At 33.2% G+C, this 18431-nt stretch overlaps 2 protein-coding genes across 17 annotated transcripts in view; one reads left to right on the forward strand and one right to left on the reverse strand.

Moving 5' to 3' along the window:
* LOC139498974 (potassium channel subfamily T member 2-like) overlaps nt 1-18431 on the reverse strand; it is a 147712-nt gene that overhangs the window by 67607 nt on the left and 61674 nt on the right. The gene's annotated exons all lie outside the window — the stretch shown is intronic.
* Nucleotides 1891-12025, forward strand: LOC139498957 (uncharacterized). The gene is made up of 3 exons (XM_071287551.1): nt 1891-2065; nt 4457-4557; nt 6322-12025. Exon 3 carries the CDS (start codon nt 6376-6378, stop codon nt 8971-8973), a length of 2598 nt encoding a protein of 865 aa, XP_071143652.1. The 5' UTR covers nt 1891-2065; nt 4457-4557; nt 6322-6375; the 3' UTR covers nt 8974-12025.

The raw sequence follows: 18431 nt of genomic DNA on the forward strand, positions 1-18431 counted from the left end.
ATTTACTCCCTTTATTGTGTTGTGTATAATATACTGGTTCTTGTTTAATTGTTATACTTGGAACAATACCAGTATTTTCTGAAGGTCCAGACATTCGTTCACCAAATATACGTTGCAATGCTGACTTCATAGAGGTATATTTAACATCACTAGATGCTGTTAAGGCTAGTTGTTTGTCTCTGGAAGACAGGCCAGCATTATCTAATAGTTTGAAAGCAAGGACAGCTTCTGGGAGTGTCATGTCATATTTTTTAGATTTGCTATATCTTTTGTCGAATTCTATAATGTAGTCTGACATTGACAAATTTTCAGTTTTTACAAACGTATCAAAATTTTTGTAAGCTTCGTATGCTTTGTCCTTATCATCTCGTAAGAACGCCTTGTCCAATTGTGTTATCAGTTTTGCCATGCCGTCTTCCTTGGCCAGATCGGCAGCCGGGACATCCATAGCCACTTCCCGTGCATTTCCCGTAAGTGTAAGTGAAACAGCAAGTGCTTGTTTGTCAACTTTCAAATCGGTAACTAATTGCCAGACGGAAATTTCATTCTTCCATGTTTCGTAAGTCATTGACCTCGGGTCAAACGTAGGTGGATTCTTAAAACTTGTTGCCATTATGATCGCTATGCTCTGCTACCATGAAAAGTCAATTCTATATAGTAATGGACTCACCAAGTTGTGTCTGTATCTGTCAGGCGCCCTGCTCGAACTCCATGTGCAATAAGAATAACTATTCCCGCCACTTGCGGGTCTGACTAAAAACCAAAGTCCGGAACTTCCTAATATACGGAACTTAACACTTTAGGGTCCCTAATTCCTAAACGTTTGGAGCCATTATTCCTAAAATCCCAACCTTCCATTTGTGGTATTGAACCAGCTCATTAAATTTCATAGAGATCCATTCACTTAAATTAAAGTTTTTGTCCGGAAACCAAATGTGTCTTTGGACGACGCAGACGACGACATCATACCATTATACGATCCCAAAAAATTGTTTGCGGTCGTCTAAAAAGTATTTCAACTGGATACATCCACAGACTTATGGACATGCAGACCAGGAAACATAATGCCAGCTCTACATTTGTAGGCAAGGTATACAAAAAAGTATCTTTCATAATGTTTGCAGTATAAACTTACATATTGAACTAAATCAATTATTATTGACATTTTTAGTATACCAGTAGACGAGTAAAGGTATACAGTAATAAAAGAATTCATTATAAAATAACAGTAAGGGGATTATAATTGGACCGATAATTTTAGCATTGTTTCATCATGAACTTTTATTGTTTTTTGTGTTGTTGGGTTTCTTGCTGATGAATATATCATACCATGTACCCTAAGTAAATTGATGTTGATGGACAATCAGATCATGGGACAAACAGGAATAAAACAATCATTTCCATTGCAAAAGGATATTATATAACAAACTACTCCCCCCCCCCCCCCTTCCTTAAAAAAAGTTTTAAAAAACGCCCTTTTTCTAATTAGTTAATAGAAGCAGGTTGAAGGTATTTTTTTACAGTACTTTATTTGCTTAAAATGAATGTTATAAACATTACATTCATTAGGAAGTGTGATTGCCTGTGAGTGACAAGAGACCAAATGACTCAAAATTAACCAATATAGATCTTGTACGGCCTTAAGCGATGACCAAATCCCATACCATAATTTGTTAAAACCCTTTTAACCTTACTATCAATATTGCGTCATGCAATAGATGATAGACATACTCTAAACTAGTGTAAAAGGAACTTCTTTCAATAAAAAAATGTGCAGTTAAATCTTATAGGTAAAGAAAACTGATATCCAGAATTTTTTATCTATTTTTGTTTGTGTTCAGAAAGATGATAGAGGTAAGCTACCCCAACTTGGCTTTCTAATAAAAAGTTCAAATATCAAAAAGGTTATTTAAAAAAAAGACCAAATTCCACGCATGCTCATAGGGTTTTATCATGTGATGTTAATAAAAATCGTCATTTCCGCCCAGCTGACTATGTCAGAGAGGGAGCAAACTACTGCGTGTTTATATGAAATCAGATAGGATATATAATTATTGCATGAAAGGTTTGTTAATATTGTTCAGTCCTATGTTAGGATTATATTTCAAAGCAAAATTATATACTCATATTTCATAATGGTGTAGAAACTAAATCAATAGATATCAGCACACGTGGATATATCATGATGGTCAGTTTTTATAAGTGATGAATTACATAACAAGTTGAATTAAAAAAGCTATATGTATTCAAAAATTACTAATAAATTAAACACAAGTCTTTACACCCCACCCCCTTTCCTTTTCAATTTCCTATGGTAAGTTTTTACATGTACTCGCTGTGCTTGCCTACTTCATAACCTCTGTGACATAATTGAATCTCAACCAGACTTAGAACTGCATTGTCCACAACCTGTGGAATTTGGGAAACTGGTAAAGATGTAAATGTGCTAATAGTTGTGTAAAAAGTAAAATAACAAAAATACCAAACTCAAATGGCAAAATCAAAAGTAAAGTTCAAAGTAATCCTGTGATGTCCCCTTGCAAGATACTTGAAGTTGTTTCATTATGTTTATATGTCATGTATGTGATTTTGTGACTTCTTAACAAACTAGTCTCTTAAGAGCCTGTGTTGTTCATCTAGCCATTAATCAACAATAGTCACTCTCCAACATTGTGGAAAAGATTAGAATTCATGACAAAAAATCTCTTGTTTGTTGATCTTTTTTGTGTTTTACAGTTTATCTCTATCTTATTTAGTTTTTGACCAAAACATCAAAAGGCAATAAAATAGTCTACAAACAATCTTGGCAAAGGTTTGGTCCAGGTGAGCTATAAAAGTAGTTCTGACCAAGTCCTGAACCTTTCAGATAACATTTCAGAACCTATTGAATAAACCTTGAAAAATATGTTCCAGGATTTAATAAATACTTACCAAAGATAAATTTGGGCCAGTGAAGTAATCCTGTTTAACTCTTACCATGAGGGGTTATAACTTTACAGTATCTACCTAAAATACTGCTTAATGAGACTCCAATGTCTTTCCATACATTTAGACCCCAAAAAAAATGTATGTCTGTTTACGATTACCTGACCTACCCTATTTTTGAGTGCCAACCCCAAGTCATTTTAATTCTGCCATAAAGTGAAAAATAAACTGAACACAAAAGTCATGTCAAAAGTGAATTTAGTGTTGCCAATAATATAAATCAATTGCCTGATACATCCTTATGTTCACAATCAAGATATGACATAAAATTGAGAATGGAAATGGGGAATGTGCCAAAGAGACAACAACCCGACCATAGAGCAGACAACAGCAGAAGGTCACCAACAGGTCTTCAATGCAACGTGAAATTCTCGCACCCCGAGGCATCCTTCAGCTGGCCCCTAAACAAATATATACTGATTCAGTGATAATGAACACCATACTAAACTCCAAATTGTACAAAAGAAACTAATAGTTAAAATAATACAAGACTAACAAAGGCCAGAGGCTCCTGACTTGGGACAGGCGCAAAAATGCGGCGGGGTTAAACATGTTTGTGAGATCTCAACCCTCCCCCTATACCTCTAACCAATGAAGAAAAGTAAACGCATAACAATACACACATTAAAATTCAGTTCAAGAGACAGCTGTTTTAAGGAAATTCGCCACATCTGTGATGAAATAAACAATTTGCAACCATTTTTTTCCAACCAATAACAAAGGGAAATAATCCAATCATTAAAAATACAGGTAAACTTGTTCCATGATCAACTCGGACCATGAAAAAACGAAACCACATGACTCTAAATCATGACCAAAAAAAAAAAATGAAAAAATAAAATAAAATGGAAATACCGACCTACCTACCCTATTAATTTAATGTATGTAACCTTAAACAGACATTTTTTTTTTTGGCCTTAGAGGTCAAAAGTATGATTATGTATTTTGAAATTTGATGCCACAGTTCCCTCAACCTGAGGCTATTTATTGTGGGTATGTGATATGTAAATGTAAAATAGAAAGTATAGAACTGAAAATCTCTTAAAAAATTGTGCTAATATATTCTTAAATATGGTAAATTTCATAAAAACCAGAATATGTCCCAAGTACATAGATGCCCCATTCCACACTATTATTTTCCATGTTCAGTGGACCCTGAAAATGGGATTAAAACTCTAATTTGACATTAAAGTTATAATGATCATGGGGACATGTGCACTAAGTTTCAACTTGATTGGACTTCAACTTCATCAAAAACTACCTTGACCAAAAAACTTTAACCTGAAGCGGGAAAGACTGATGAATGAATGAACAAACAGACAGAAGCACAGATCAGAAAAAATAACGCCCTAAATGCATAAATGGGGCATGTAAAACAGCTTAATAAGTGAATTGGATAACTAAAATGTATTAAATCTTTAAGTAGAATGTTAAAAACAGTTAAGTTATGATTTTAATATTTCTATTGTAGGTATTAACTTGTTAAGTACCATTTTGATGATGTGCCATGTTAGCATCAACCTGATGTAATTTGATATTAACGTATTCCAAGCCTTCACAAATACCTGCGAGGTAAGTTTTGTTATGTTGAATATATGTGTGTTTTACTTATTGCAATGTCTGCTTTTGAAAGTGCTTAATGTCTTGTTTGCATGTACATTCAAGACAATAACTAGTAACTCAGGGTATGGATCTCTATGAAATTTTACCATAAGGTTCCTTAACACTTAAGGGCATACAATACAGTTGAGATCTCAAGTGATTTTTTCTTGAAATTTTGATAGAAGGTCAATTTCAATGTGTACTTTTGAAATATGCAAAGAAAAAAGTATTTAATGACTTACTTTTTGTGATAATTAGGTTCGAAATTTGCATATTAGGAAGAAAATTCCTGAAATTTCATAAATAAGGACTTTAAAAGAGTTAAAAAGTAACAATACTTTTGAACGAAAAAGCCATAACTTAACAGGTTTTTTTGTAGAATGTTCCCTTGATCCATGGCGTCAACATGCTTTAACAAGTTTAAGGTTAAACCAGATTATTATTGTCCCGATTTAGATTGCTATATTCGAAGTAAAGAAATTGATTATATTTTTCTGACTATTCGGAAGTGCAGAAAAAATTTGATCGTTGATTTTTTCTTGAAATTTTGGCGGAGTGATCCTGACACAGTACTTGACTGATTGCAAAAGAAGAAAATAGGGGTCCATGTGTGGATTTTGTTAAAACATTCTAATTAATCACGGGTTCATGTGTTTTCTCATTTCTTCTAGTTTCATTAAAATAACAAGTTGATGTCATAAATGTGCATTCAAATATTTGCTGCTGGACATTCAGTCGCTACATGTAGCAATACTCATAATGAGCTATTGCAGCTTTGTGTTGATGTCAAAAATAGCAGGTCCTTTTGTTTTGTAATGTGTCTTATTTGTTTAAATATTATTCAGCATAATGTTACAGTTTAAGCAACGAATAGAAAGATAGCCATCCCACATCCTTGCAATTTGTCTTTCTCTACATTGAGCAGATTCAGCTGGGCCGTGCAGTTTTGACAGTTATTCAGTGCTTTTTCTAGAATGAATAGCTCCACATCTCCCGTCTTTCCATGTTACACTTTCAGTACACTCTTCTGTGTCTATTACTATTTCTTCAATTTCGTCAAGTTGTATTTGATTACCGGTAACTTTTCTTCTTCTCCAGTATTTCCTTTGATCTCGCTGCTCTTCGGCAGATTACTCTGTCTTTTAGAAACGGCATGGCCGCTTTTTAAGAAGTTACTTTTTTAAATTCGCACAACCAGAGTTATGATGTCAGTGAATATTCCGCGAAATGTTAACATTCTTATCAGAAACATCGCGAATTTACAACGTTCTGATTATCAACCTCGCGAAAAAAACACGAAAAGTTCTGAAAACGTTATTATCTGCCCCTGCTACTGTATTGTATTCCCTTAAGAATAGTTGGGATAGATTTTGGGGGTTATAGCACAAGCTGATCTTAAAGAATGAATCTTTCATAAAAACTTCAAATAGTAAATAAAGTAAAAAATTGGTTACAACATTAAATATCTTTCATATGCATATATAGCAGAGCTAGAAATTTATAAAGAAGTTTAGTAATTTTTGATTTTTTTACTGCAGGTTTTCATTATTTGGACCATTTTGATGATGCACCTTTTTGGCAGCAACCTGTAATTTCATATGAACAACTAGACTAAAATATTTTATAGTTAACTTAATGAGGTATTAGTTTTGCTCATTCTTGAAGCTGTAAGACAATGTAAGATGAATTTTGATTTTCCAGATCGTTTATATTTACTTACTCTATATTTTACAGATTATTCAAACTATACACGTCAGTTAGAGAATAGTTAAACAGTGACCGAAGAAAATGGAACATAAGGTTCTTACATTAAATGGACAAGGATCTATACCAAAAAACTTGTCTGTAGAGGGAATGGATTTACCTATGAAGAGAAGGCATGCAATTCAAAAAATCATCAGTGATGAGAAACCAGACATCATTTTGATGCAGGAATCAAAAAATTGTGATTTGGATTATATTTGTAATCAAGATTTTGGCAATAAGAAATATACATATGTTGAAACTAACTCCAAAAAAGATGCTGCTATAATTTATGACAGCACCAAGTTTAAACGTTTTGAAAATCCAACAAACACCAAGACACACATATTAAATATGAAACCAGAAATTTCAAAAGATGCTGATTTAAGAATGTGTGCAGTGATACTACAAGAAAAATGCCAAAATAGACAGCCATTCCTTTGTGCTACATGGCATGGACCTTCTAAAATACAATATGGTGAAAAGAAAAAGATTTATCGTGATTTGTGTCTATGTCTTGGTCTGTATTTATATGAAAAACAAATTCCTGTAATATTAGGGGGAGATTTCAATTTAGACCTAATGTCAGTAGCAGTTACATCAGTTTGTTGGCCATCAACAAAACCAGTCTGTTACAATATAGTAGTTAATGATTATCCAAAACTAGAAAATAGACCTAACAAAATTGATTATATCCTTACATCTGAAACATTTACCAATGTATGCTGCACACCAATTCATATTTTAGACGTCGTTGATAGCTTATTTCCTTATCTAACTCTGCATTATGCAAAAGCAATTCTTGGTAATGATGTCCTGGCATTGCATGCAACTTCACCAACAGATACTTTATTTTTGAAATCTGAAGATAAGGTCCTTGTTATGAATGCAAAAAAACTTGTACCAGATAACTTCAAGATAAAGGGAGAAAAAATAACTGATTTACGGATGGAAGTAATGTACCATGTCATATTGGATGAAAATCCAGATATCATTTTGATACAGGAATCAAACTTTCCATTGAATAACATTTGTACAAAATTAAAAAAGTATAAAGCTGTGGATGAAGAAAACTTGGGAAGCATATTTCAAGACACAGGTGAAGTTGCTGAAAATCAAGCCATTGGTCATGTTGGTGGAGAAGTTGCTAAAAATCAAGCCATTGGTCATGTTGGTGGAGAAGTTGCTAAAAATCAAGCCATTGGTCATGTTGGTGGAGAAGTTGCTGAAAATCAAGCCATTGGTCATGTTGGTGGAGAAGTTGCTAAAAATCAAGCCATTGGTCATGTTGGTGGAGAAGTTGCTAAAAATCAAGCCATTGGTCATGTTGGTGGAGAAGTTGCTAAAAATCAAGCCATTGGTCATGTTGGTGGAGAAGTTGCTAAAAATCAAGCCATTGGTCATGTTGGTGGAGAAGTTGCTAAAAATCAAGCCATTGGTCATGTTGGTGGAGAAGTTGCTAAAAATCAAGCCATTGGTCATGTTGGTGGAGAAGTTGCTAAAAATCAAGCCATTGGTCATGTTGGTGGAGAAGTTGCTAAAAATCAAGCCATTGGTCATGTTGGTGGAGAAGTTGCTAAAAATCAAGCCATTGGTCATTTTGGTGGAGAAGTTGCTAAAAATCAAGCCATTGGTCATTTTGGTGGAGAAGTTGCTGAAAATCAAGCCATTGATGAAGAAAATGCTGAAAGTCAAGCCATTGGTGGAGAAGATGCTCAAAATAAAGTCATTAGTGGAGAAGATGCTAAAAATCAAGCCATTGGAGAAGATGCTAAAAATCAAGCCATTGGAGATGTTGAAAATCATGTCATTGATGGAGAAGATGCAAAAAATCAAGCCATTAGTGAAGGTGCTCAAAATAAAGTCATTGGAGGAGAAGATGCTCAAAATCAAGCCATTGGAGGAGAAGATGCTCAAAATCAAGCCATTGGAGGAGAAGATGCTCAAAATCAAGCCATTGGTGGAGAAGATGCCAGAATGTATCAAGCCATTGGTGGAGAAGATGCCAGAATGTATCAAGCCATTGGTGGAGAAGATGCCAGAATATATCAAGCCATTGGTGGAGAAGATGCCAGAATGTATCAAGCCATTGGTGGAGAAGATGCCAGAATGTATCAAGCCATTGGTGGAGAAGATGCTGGGATAATCTTTAACACAAAAAAGTTTGATGTGCATACATCTTGTGAAGAAACGAAAAAACAACTGTCAAAATTATATGTTTCAAAATATGGTTACATACAGACAACAAATAATGAAATTTTAAAAGGAATTTGTGCAGTGACACTAAAACAAAAATGCTCAAATGCAGAGCCATTTCTTTGTGTTTCATGTCATGGTTCTCATTTCAATTCCTTAGAAAAAGACAAAGTTGATAAATTTTCGGAATTATTTATCTATCAATATTCAGATGAAAAAAAAATTCCTGTAATCCTTGGCAAAGATTTCAATTTGGAACATCCCAACAACCCTTACAGAATTTGTATATCTCATACAAATAATAGCTTAAGGGGCACCAAAAATGTTGATACTAAGGACATTATTGATAATATTGACATTTCATGTAAAAAATTATATCTATGTCTAAAGATGGTTCTTGACCATGATCCACTGATATGTTCAATTACACAACCATATATCAGATGAGCTATATTATATAATTATTGAGTTTATCATTTTTGTAACTGTAAACAATTACCCATTTTTTATTACTCATTATAATCAAATATATGTACCAACATTTTCAATAATACATTAAAGCAAGGATTCATATAATAATAATTATAATATATACATATATACACAAGTGCTACATATGTTCATTTGAATTGAAATTATTTCATCTAGTGTTTCTTGTTGTTTAAGTAAACTATTTGTCAGTATATAATCTAATTAGGTCATTCTCTTTCAAGTGGAAAGACCTCTTTATATTGTTCTTATTATTATGTCTTTCCACTTTTCTGTGGAAAGACCTATTGTATTTCTTCTGATTATTATTAGTAGGTCCTTTCACTTTTCCATGGAACAACCATTTGCTTTTGTTCTGATTATTATATTTCTAAGCTATAGTAAGTCTTTTTATGTTTCTGCCGAACTTTAGGCCGTTTAATTTTCTGAACTGGATGTAGCATATAATATCCCTTATTTCAGACAAAGTTCCTAGAAACCATACATTTTTTTTATCTATTAATCAGTTTTCAGAAACATATGATTTGATGTCAATTAAGTAAGCTTGAGGCAATTTGAAGTAGATTCTCATTTATCATTATGAAATTTGTATGTAAAAAGACCTTCAATTGGTTTCTGCACAATCATACCTGTCAACTGACCCGTATTTTGCGTGTGTGACCCGAGATTTTCACAATTCTGAGGGATCACCCGGGACACCCGCCGGGTCACTGAATTACCCGGGAATTCTGAAAATGACCCGTTTTCACCTGGATTTCTAAGCCTAGAGAATGATTTTATAAGTGATTTTTTTTTTAAATACCGGCAAATTCATAGTTCTTCCATCAACAGAAGTTCAGCTACCTGTGTAAACTGTCAAATTAAGTGACTCATCAAGTGCATGGCTTCATTTGACAGCTTTGGTGTCAAACACACTGTTAATAAACACAAATAACCTTAGCTTTAGGTCATAAATAAATTTCACTGTTGTCAGGTTTTACAAACATTTTTCAACTGAGGTACTTCCTTCTTTTTTGTCACCATTCAAAATTGTTCCTTATATTTATGTTTTTTTGGGTAAAAAAAGATCAAATCCACTACAAATAGAATTTAAATACATATTGAAATATAACTTTTCATTTATATACTTCCTTGAACTGTTTAACTTTATTTTACTTATGCTCTAATTACCAAAGTATAATGAAAAGCCAGTCAAGGTCGTGAAACACTTCCGTATATATAATGGATCAGCTGATGAGCAAAGACCAGTCACAACTTACTAAAAACAAGAGGCTGTCACAACGACAGCAAACCGGATTTATCAACATTTATTTGTGTCCTGGCAATATCATAGTGAAGAACCACTACTGATGAATGGTGAAAGTGAAAATCGTCAATATCAAATTTGACCTCCATTTTGTAGTCAGTATCAACATATTAAAATTTGAAAAGCTTAGATTGAATGGTTCATTAGTAAATGCAACAACGTGAATGGAAACGCCATTTTACGATCTTTCAAGAACCATAACTTCTGAACGGTAAAAGTCAAAATCATCATTATTGAACTTGACCGAGCTATTTTGTCATCAGTAACAACATATAAAAATTTCAAAAGCTTTGGTTGAATGGTTCATGAGAAAATGCACTGACATGACTGGAAATACCATTTTTCAATCTTTCAAGAACCATAACTCCTGAACGATAAAAGTAAAAATCGTGATTATTGAACTTGATCTCCATTTTGTCATTAGTAACAATATATTAAAATTTAGGAAGCTTTGGTAGAACAGTTCATGCGTAAATGCACGGACACGACTGGAAACTCCATTTTTCAATCTTTCAAGAACCATAACTCCTGAACAATAAAAGTCAAAATCGTCATTATTGAACTTGACCTTCATTTAGTTGTTGGTAACAACATAATAAAATTTTAAAAGCTTTGGTTGAACGGTTCATGAGTTAATGCACGGACACGACTGGAAACTCCATTTTTCAATCTTTCAAGAACCATAACTCCTGAACGGTAAAAGTCAAAATCTCCATTATTGAACTTGACCTTCATTAAGTTGTCAGTAACAACATATTAAAATTTTAAAAGCTTTGGTAGAACGGTTAATGAGTTAATGCACGGACAACATTTGATTGCCGCCCGCCCGCCCGCTGACTACATCCCCAAATCAATAACCGACATTTTTGTCACAAAAATCTGGTTAAAAAAAAAAAAAAGCCAGTCACAACTTGAGGGTGAAATACTATACATAAAGATCTGAACAATGTCAATGAATGTAGAAATGTCAATAATAACATTAACCAAAGAGGAGAAAGTGTCACAAAGTTATCAAAAGCTTTTCAAAGTGCAATGAAATAATGATTAATAAAGTGAACATGTTTTGGAAACTTTTATTTAAATTATAAAAAAAATGTCCCCTACTTACTGAAATTCAGCTCGAAAAAAGTTTATAGGCGTTATGACCTGAGATTTCATTCTTTAATGCAGGTCATGACCTGAGATTTCATTCTTTAATGCAGGTCATGACCTGAGATTTCATTCTTTAATGCAGGTCATGACCTGCATTTTCATCGTCACAGGTTGACATGTATGGTGGCACAATCAGTTTTTAATTTTTGCATAAATTTGTATTATGCTTTAAATTAACATTTTTTTTTCTCTTTTCATATGATTAGTAATATTGTTGTAAGCAACCTTTTTTTATTGTACAGATTATGTTATTTGTGCTGAAAAAAAATTTAGCCTTAAAAACAGTTGAGTATCACAATGTATGATGTTTTCAGGCATTTCTAAGGTGTTGCCACCAGATTACAAACGTATTTTATATTTTTGAAGAGAGTAAATTTTTTTTAAAACAGCAACTCTTCCAACTGTAAACATTTCTCTTACCTGTATCTTTATTATCATCATTAATAAAATGCTATATGGAAACTAATCCACAATTTCAAAAACAATGTAAAAGCAAGCCAGTGTTTGCTGATATGTCATCCCTGCTCTTATTACTGATTATCAAGGAGATGTGGTTAGATTGCAAATGAGCTTACCATCTGACATTAAGGACAAAGGACAATGATGTTAAAGTGTATACATATAGTAGCCTATAAAGGGTCCAACAATAACATAACAAACCAGAAAAAAGTGATGTTGCTGCACTACACTCTGAAGTTACTGTATTATAGCAAAGTCAAAGAAGGACTTTCTTTGAGATATCATTGTGTCAGTAGGAGACTCAAATGATGACCAAACAGACACATATAATATAAAAAAGAAGATGTGGTATGATTGTCAATGAGACAACTATCCACACAAGACCAAAATGACAAACATTAACAACTATAGGTCACCGTACGGCCTTTAACAATGAGCAAAGCCCATACCGCATAGTCAGCTATAAAAGGCCCCGATAAGACAATGTGAAACAGTTCAACGAGAAAACTAACAGTCTTATTTATGTAAAAAAAAATGAACGAAAAACAAATATGTAACACATAAACAAACCACAACCGCTGATTTACAGGCTCCTATCTTGGGACAGGCACATACATCAATAATGTGGCGGGGTTAAACATGTTTTCAAATAAACAAAACGGAGCATTGGAGCGGTCTATGGTTCACTATAGGGGATTTTTTTTCTGAAAACTCTATGCAAGTTAGTATTCGAAAAAATCACCAAGTTCAATTATCTCCCAAAACAGCAAATATTGATAAAATTCAATACCCTGACCACATGTTCATCTTCAATATATATACTAACAGCCAGCAAAGTAAAAAACATAAATCATAGCATTCAAACTTATGCCATGGAATAGTTATCTGGAATAGTTTATACCCATAATAGGATGTGGGGCCGCATAAAAATGATATCTAGAGGGAAACATACAACAGAAACTTGTCAATACAACATGCCAAGCCATCAACATTGTGAATAATAATACAAAACAGAAATATTGCTATCTGTCATAACAATAACATCCTCTAAACTATGAAACAAGAGTGCACACACTGAAATGCCTCGCCTTCTTTACTAATCATTGATATTATGTTGATAGTCCTAAGTATAAAGCTTTATTAAAAACTGTCACATAAACTTAACATTAACCAAGATAACTAAACAAAGACCAATGAACCATGAAAATGAGGTCAAGGTCAGATGAACCATGCCAGGCAGACATGTACATCTAACAATGCTTCCATACAACAAATATAGGTGACCTATTACTTATAGTTTAAGAAAAATAGACCAAAACACAAAAACTTAACACTGAGCAATGAACCGTGAAAATGAGGACGAGGTCAAATAAAACCTGCGCGACTGACATATAGATCATAAAATATTTCCATACACTAAATATAGTTGACCTATGGCATATAGTATTAGATAAAAAGACCAAAACTCAAAAACTTAACTTTGACCACTCAACCATGAAAATGAGGTCAAGGTCAGATGACATCTGCCCGCTAGACATGTACACCTTACAATCATTCCATACAACAAATATAGTAGATCTATTGCATAAAGTATGAGAAAAACAGACCAAAACACAAAAACTTAACTATAACCAATGAACCAAGAAAATGAGGCCAAGGTCAGATGACACCTGCCAGTTGGACATGTACACCTTACAGTCCTTCCATACACCGAATATACTAGACCTATTGCTTATAGTATCTGAGATATGGACTTGACCACCAAAACTTAACCTTGTTCACTGATCCATGAAATGAGGTCGAGGTCAAGTGAAAACTGTCTGACAGGCATGAGGACCTTGCAAGGTACGCACATACCAAATATAATTATCCTATTACTTATAATAAGTGAGAATTCAACATTACAAAAAATCTGAACTTTTTTTTCAAGTGGTCACTGAACCATGAAAATGAGGTCAAGGACATTTGACATGTGACTGACGGAAACTTCGTAACATGAGGCATCTATATACAAAGTATGAAGCACCCAGGTCTTCCACCTTCTAAAATATAAAGCTTTTAAAAGTTAGCTAACGCCGCCGCCGTAGCCGCCGCCGCCGGATCACTATCCCTATGTCGAGCTTTCTGCAACAAAAGTTGCAGGCTCAACAAAAATCATGCAGATATTGACAAAAGACTATTGATGCCCCTGACAGGTACATAAATGACAGGTTCATAAATGATGATGAGGCTTTATTGTAATTAGTTCAACATGTCCTGCTTGGTTTGCCGTATTCGATTAACCTGTTTTTACATTGTACGTATTAGCTTTTCAAATATTCATAGTAACAGAATTGAAATTCAATTAAAAAATATACAAGTAATTATATGATTACATATTTGCCTTTCCCTCTTCCCATTAAAAAAGTAAGAAAGAGGACAAAATTTTAGAAACAAAGTTAAGGATCAGTGGCGGATCCAGGGGGGGGGTTCCGGGGGTGCGCACCCCCCCTTTATTTTTGCCGATCAATGCATTTGTATCGGGACATATGTTTTGCACCCCCCCTGCACCCCCCCTTTGCCCTGGGTTAGCACCCCCCCTTTCGAAAATTCCTGCATCCGCCCCTGAGGATGAACATTCACTTTAAACCAAAACAAAAATATATGTGGTTCCTGAGTTACATACTTTTTTAAATTAGGGTTGGTAGGTGGGCAAAATTTTTTTTTTTAATTTTTTTATTTAATTTTGGATTGTCAAAATCAGGAAAAAATTGTGTGCTTACAGAAATTGTTTCCAGTATTAGCCCCAATCAGAAGTTTACCATTTACATGTGTTTTGGTGTAAAATAAACAGTCATGTTACGTTTTTAGCATGTTTAATTGCATTCTGTTCTGAATTCTTGCATTATAGACATAACAGATACTTGATGGAAAATTCAGATGACAGAAATCTATAAATTCAATTATTTTAATTCACAATACTCAAAATTGGATCGTTTGAAATTTTATTTTCAGAAATGAAAAAAAAAGTTCTAGGGTTGGGGGGTTTGAACTAGGGTCGGGTTATATATTTTTATTTGGCCTGAAATCAAGCTTAAACAAAACTATATAATTTCTCGAACACAGGATTCAAATTGAAGGAAGAATCAAAATAACCCATTAAGACTAAAAATTTACGGTAATATCACTAAACTTCCTATATCAAAAATTTTAACTTGGTACATATAGACCGACTGAAAAAGCAGACCAATAGACAATGGACACACATACCAGAAAACCTAATGCCAGCTCTACATTTGTAGGCAAGCATACAAAAATGTATCTTTCATGATGAATGTAGTATACTCTAAACTTAATAATTGAATTACTATGGGCACCTTTAGTATATACCATGTATACAGGTAGATGAGTCAAAATATCCCGTTATCAAAAAATCCAGTTATGATAAAAATCCTCATTTACAAAATAGAACGGCGGCGACCTGGAATCCGTTACTATATTCCACTATTGAACATAAAAGCGTAGTTTTTATGGCAAAATCAGAAAAATTACTGAAAAATCGTAATGGTTGGCATCTATGCCCCACCCCACTAAAAAAGACCAAATGACAATATAGGTTATCATTCCACTTTCAACAATGACCAAATCCCAAACAATTAATAATTCATTTAAACCCTTCTATCAATATTGTGTCATGCAACAGTTGATGAACTAAACCAGTGTATCATGACCTTAAATCAAATAACTAATGAAAACTGATACCCAGAAATTTAACTTAGTTTTTTGTTCTGATAGTTTTTTGTTCTGAAAGATTTAAACTAACCTAAATTAAGTTTTAAAAGGAAAGTATAAATACTTAACAAATTATATGAAAGAAATACTGGCAAATGACCAAATTCTATGCATGGTTACAGGGTGTCATTTTATGATGTAATGTAAACCAAAAAAAATCGTCATTTCCGCCCAGCTAAATTTGACATTTACAGCTTATAAGGAGGGAGCAAACTATTGCGTGTTTGAATAAAATCGGAGGGGAGGTATACTTATTGCATGAAAGGTTTGTTAATATTGTTTTACCTAAAGATTAATATAAGAATTACAGATTTCAAAGCAAAACTATAACAGATAAAATAATTTGAAAAGAAATAAGGGACCCCTCTACTTGGGCAAGAACAAATATACGGCAGAAAGGTAAGATGTTGTATTGTCAATAACTTTTTCTCTAAACAGTTTCTGCTAATGTGGTATGAGTGCCAATGAGACTACTCTCCCTTCAAGTCACAATTTGTTTACAAAAGAAAAACCATTATAGATGAAAGTACAACCTTCAACACAAAGCCTCTGCTCATACTGATCTGCAAGCTATTTTTGTTGAAAATAGGGAGTTACTAGACCTGTAGACCATAACATTTTAGCCTTTCTTATTATAACCAGAAACATTCACAAGCAAATCCAGTATAATTTTCAGTGTCTAAAGATCAGGATGTTACTTCATTTCAATTTAACTAAATGAGCCAAATTCACAAATGAATAACATGCATGTGATATTGTGATCTATGTGGTCTTTAATTTAAAAAAAAACAGGAAGAAGATTTACAAATTGATAAAAAAAAATCGTCAACTAAAACTTGAAAGTGAATGTATTGTAATAAATTAACTGATAATGGGTCCTTTTCAGTATAAACCAAAGAAAATGGATTATAAAGTCATTGTAATGAATGCCAACGGCTGTGTACCAAAAGATTTGAAGATAGGTGGTATGGAAATACCCAAGAAGAGGAAAGATGTAAGGCAAAAAGTCATTAAGGATGAGAATCCAGATTTGATTTTGATACAGGAATCAGACATTGTCTTGAGGAACATTTGCACACAAGATTTTGGCTATAGGAATTATCAGGCCATTGGTGGAAAAGATGCTGGAATAATATTTGACACCACAACATTTATTCGAGGAGAAGATCCCACAACCAAATTTCGTCAAATATACGAGTCTAAGGTGGCTAAGGGGGAAATTTCAAGTAGTGAACTTTTACCAAGAATGTGTGCAGTCATCCTGAAAGAAACAAATCTAAATGCACAGACATTCCTTTGTGTTTCATGGCATGGTCCTTACAAAATGGACAAGTCTCAAAAAGTACTTCTATTTAACAGTTTCTGCCTTCTTGTAAAAACTTTTTTATATAAGGAAAACATTCCTGTAATTTTGGGGGGAGATTTTAATTTAGACCTCAGTGAATTAATACCCACAACTTGGATGTTAACACCACTAATCTTTCATCATATTTTAAAATTGATTGATTACATTGAACTTGTCCATAGACCAAACAAGTTTGACTACAGTTTAACATCTCTAACAATTAAAAATGCAAGCTGCAAACCTGTCAATAGTTTTCACATTATTAAAGACCTATTTCCTGATCTTCCATTTACATTTTATAAGGCAGTTCTTGATCATGATCCACTTGTAGTGAATGTAACAATTCCAAATAAGATGATCTGGATTCCTACTCCATTTCAAAATAATGTAATCCTATCAAATCCATCTAATTTATTTGGGTGATAATTATTTTTTTCAAATGTAAACACAATTACAGTGTAACCTGTCTAATCTGACAGCTGAGTATTTCAACATTCTGCTTTAATTGACACTTTTCATGATCCAAAAATATGTCTATCCTTGCAGAAAAACCTGAGTATTCTGACATCTTACTTAATTCAACATTTTTGTCTGGTCTCCCATTGTGTCAGATAACACAGGTTACACTGTACTGTCTTTTGATGGGCTTAATCAGAGGTTATATTGACCTTTGAAAACTGATCATTACTGAGGCATGCATACTTTCAAGACAAATAAAAACAAGAAATAATTAGTTAATACATTTTTGATATATTTTTTCAAACTCTAAATATTCTTGAAGAAATTTGTATTTGAGAAGAATGTAATATTTCTATTAAAATTCTACTTCTATTGTTTAATTTATATATCATTATCAATTTAAAATTTTTTATAAGTATCAATTGTTTCAAAGTGATAAGTTGTCTCTTAATTATATTTTTTGTTCTCACAGAACTTTCAAGAGTCCTACCGAGCAGCAAGCTATCATGAGTCAATCAATCATATCACATATAACAAGTCAAACTTTTAGTAAAGTTCAGCAAAATATTCTTGGTTTTTCATCATGCATTCTACAAAGTTTTGAGTGCCTTGTAAGCAGTTGTTCTGAATTAAGCTGTGTCAGATAGAAATCACCCTTACGCAATTGCACATATATATATGTTACAGTAAATACATGAAATTAGGAATTACACATAACTACTAAAATTTAGGGATTACATGTAATTCCTGATGCACTTAGTTAATACAAGTAGTTCCTAAAACTGACCAGTTATTACCAGTAATTACAAATTTTTGAATTAATTTTAACACCTATTTACAAACTGATAAAACAATGTAGCTTATCAAAAGTAAGGGCAATAATGACTAGAAGATCAGTCAGTACTATTACAAAGTGATCATCCT

This window comes from Mytilus edulis, chromosome 12 (assembly GCF_963676685.1).
Source record: "Mytilus edulis chromosome 12, xbMytEdul2.2, whole genome shotgun sequence".
Taxonomy (NCBI): Eukaryota; Metazoa; Mollusca; class Bivalvia; order Mytilida; family Mytilidae; genus Mytilus; species Mytilus edulis.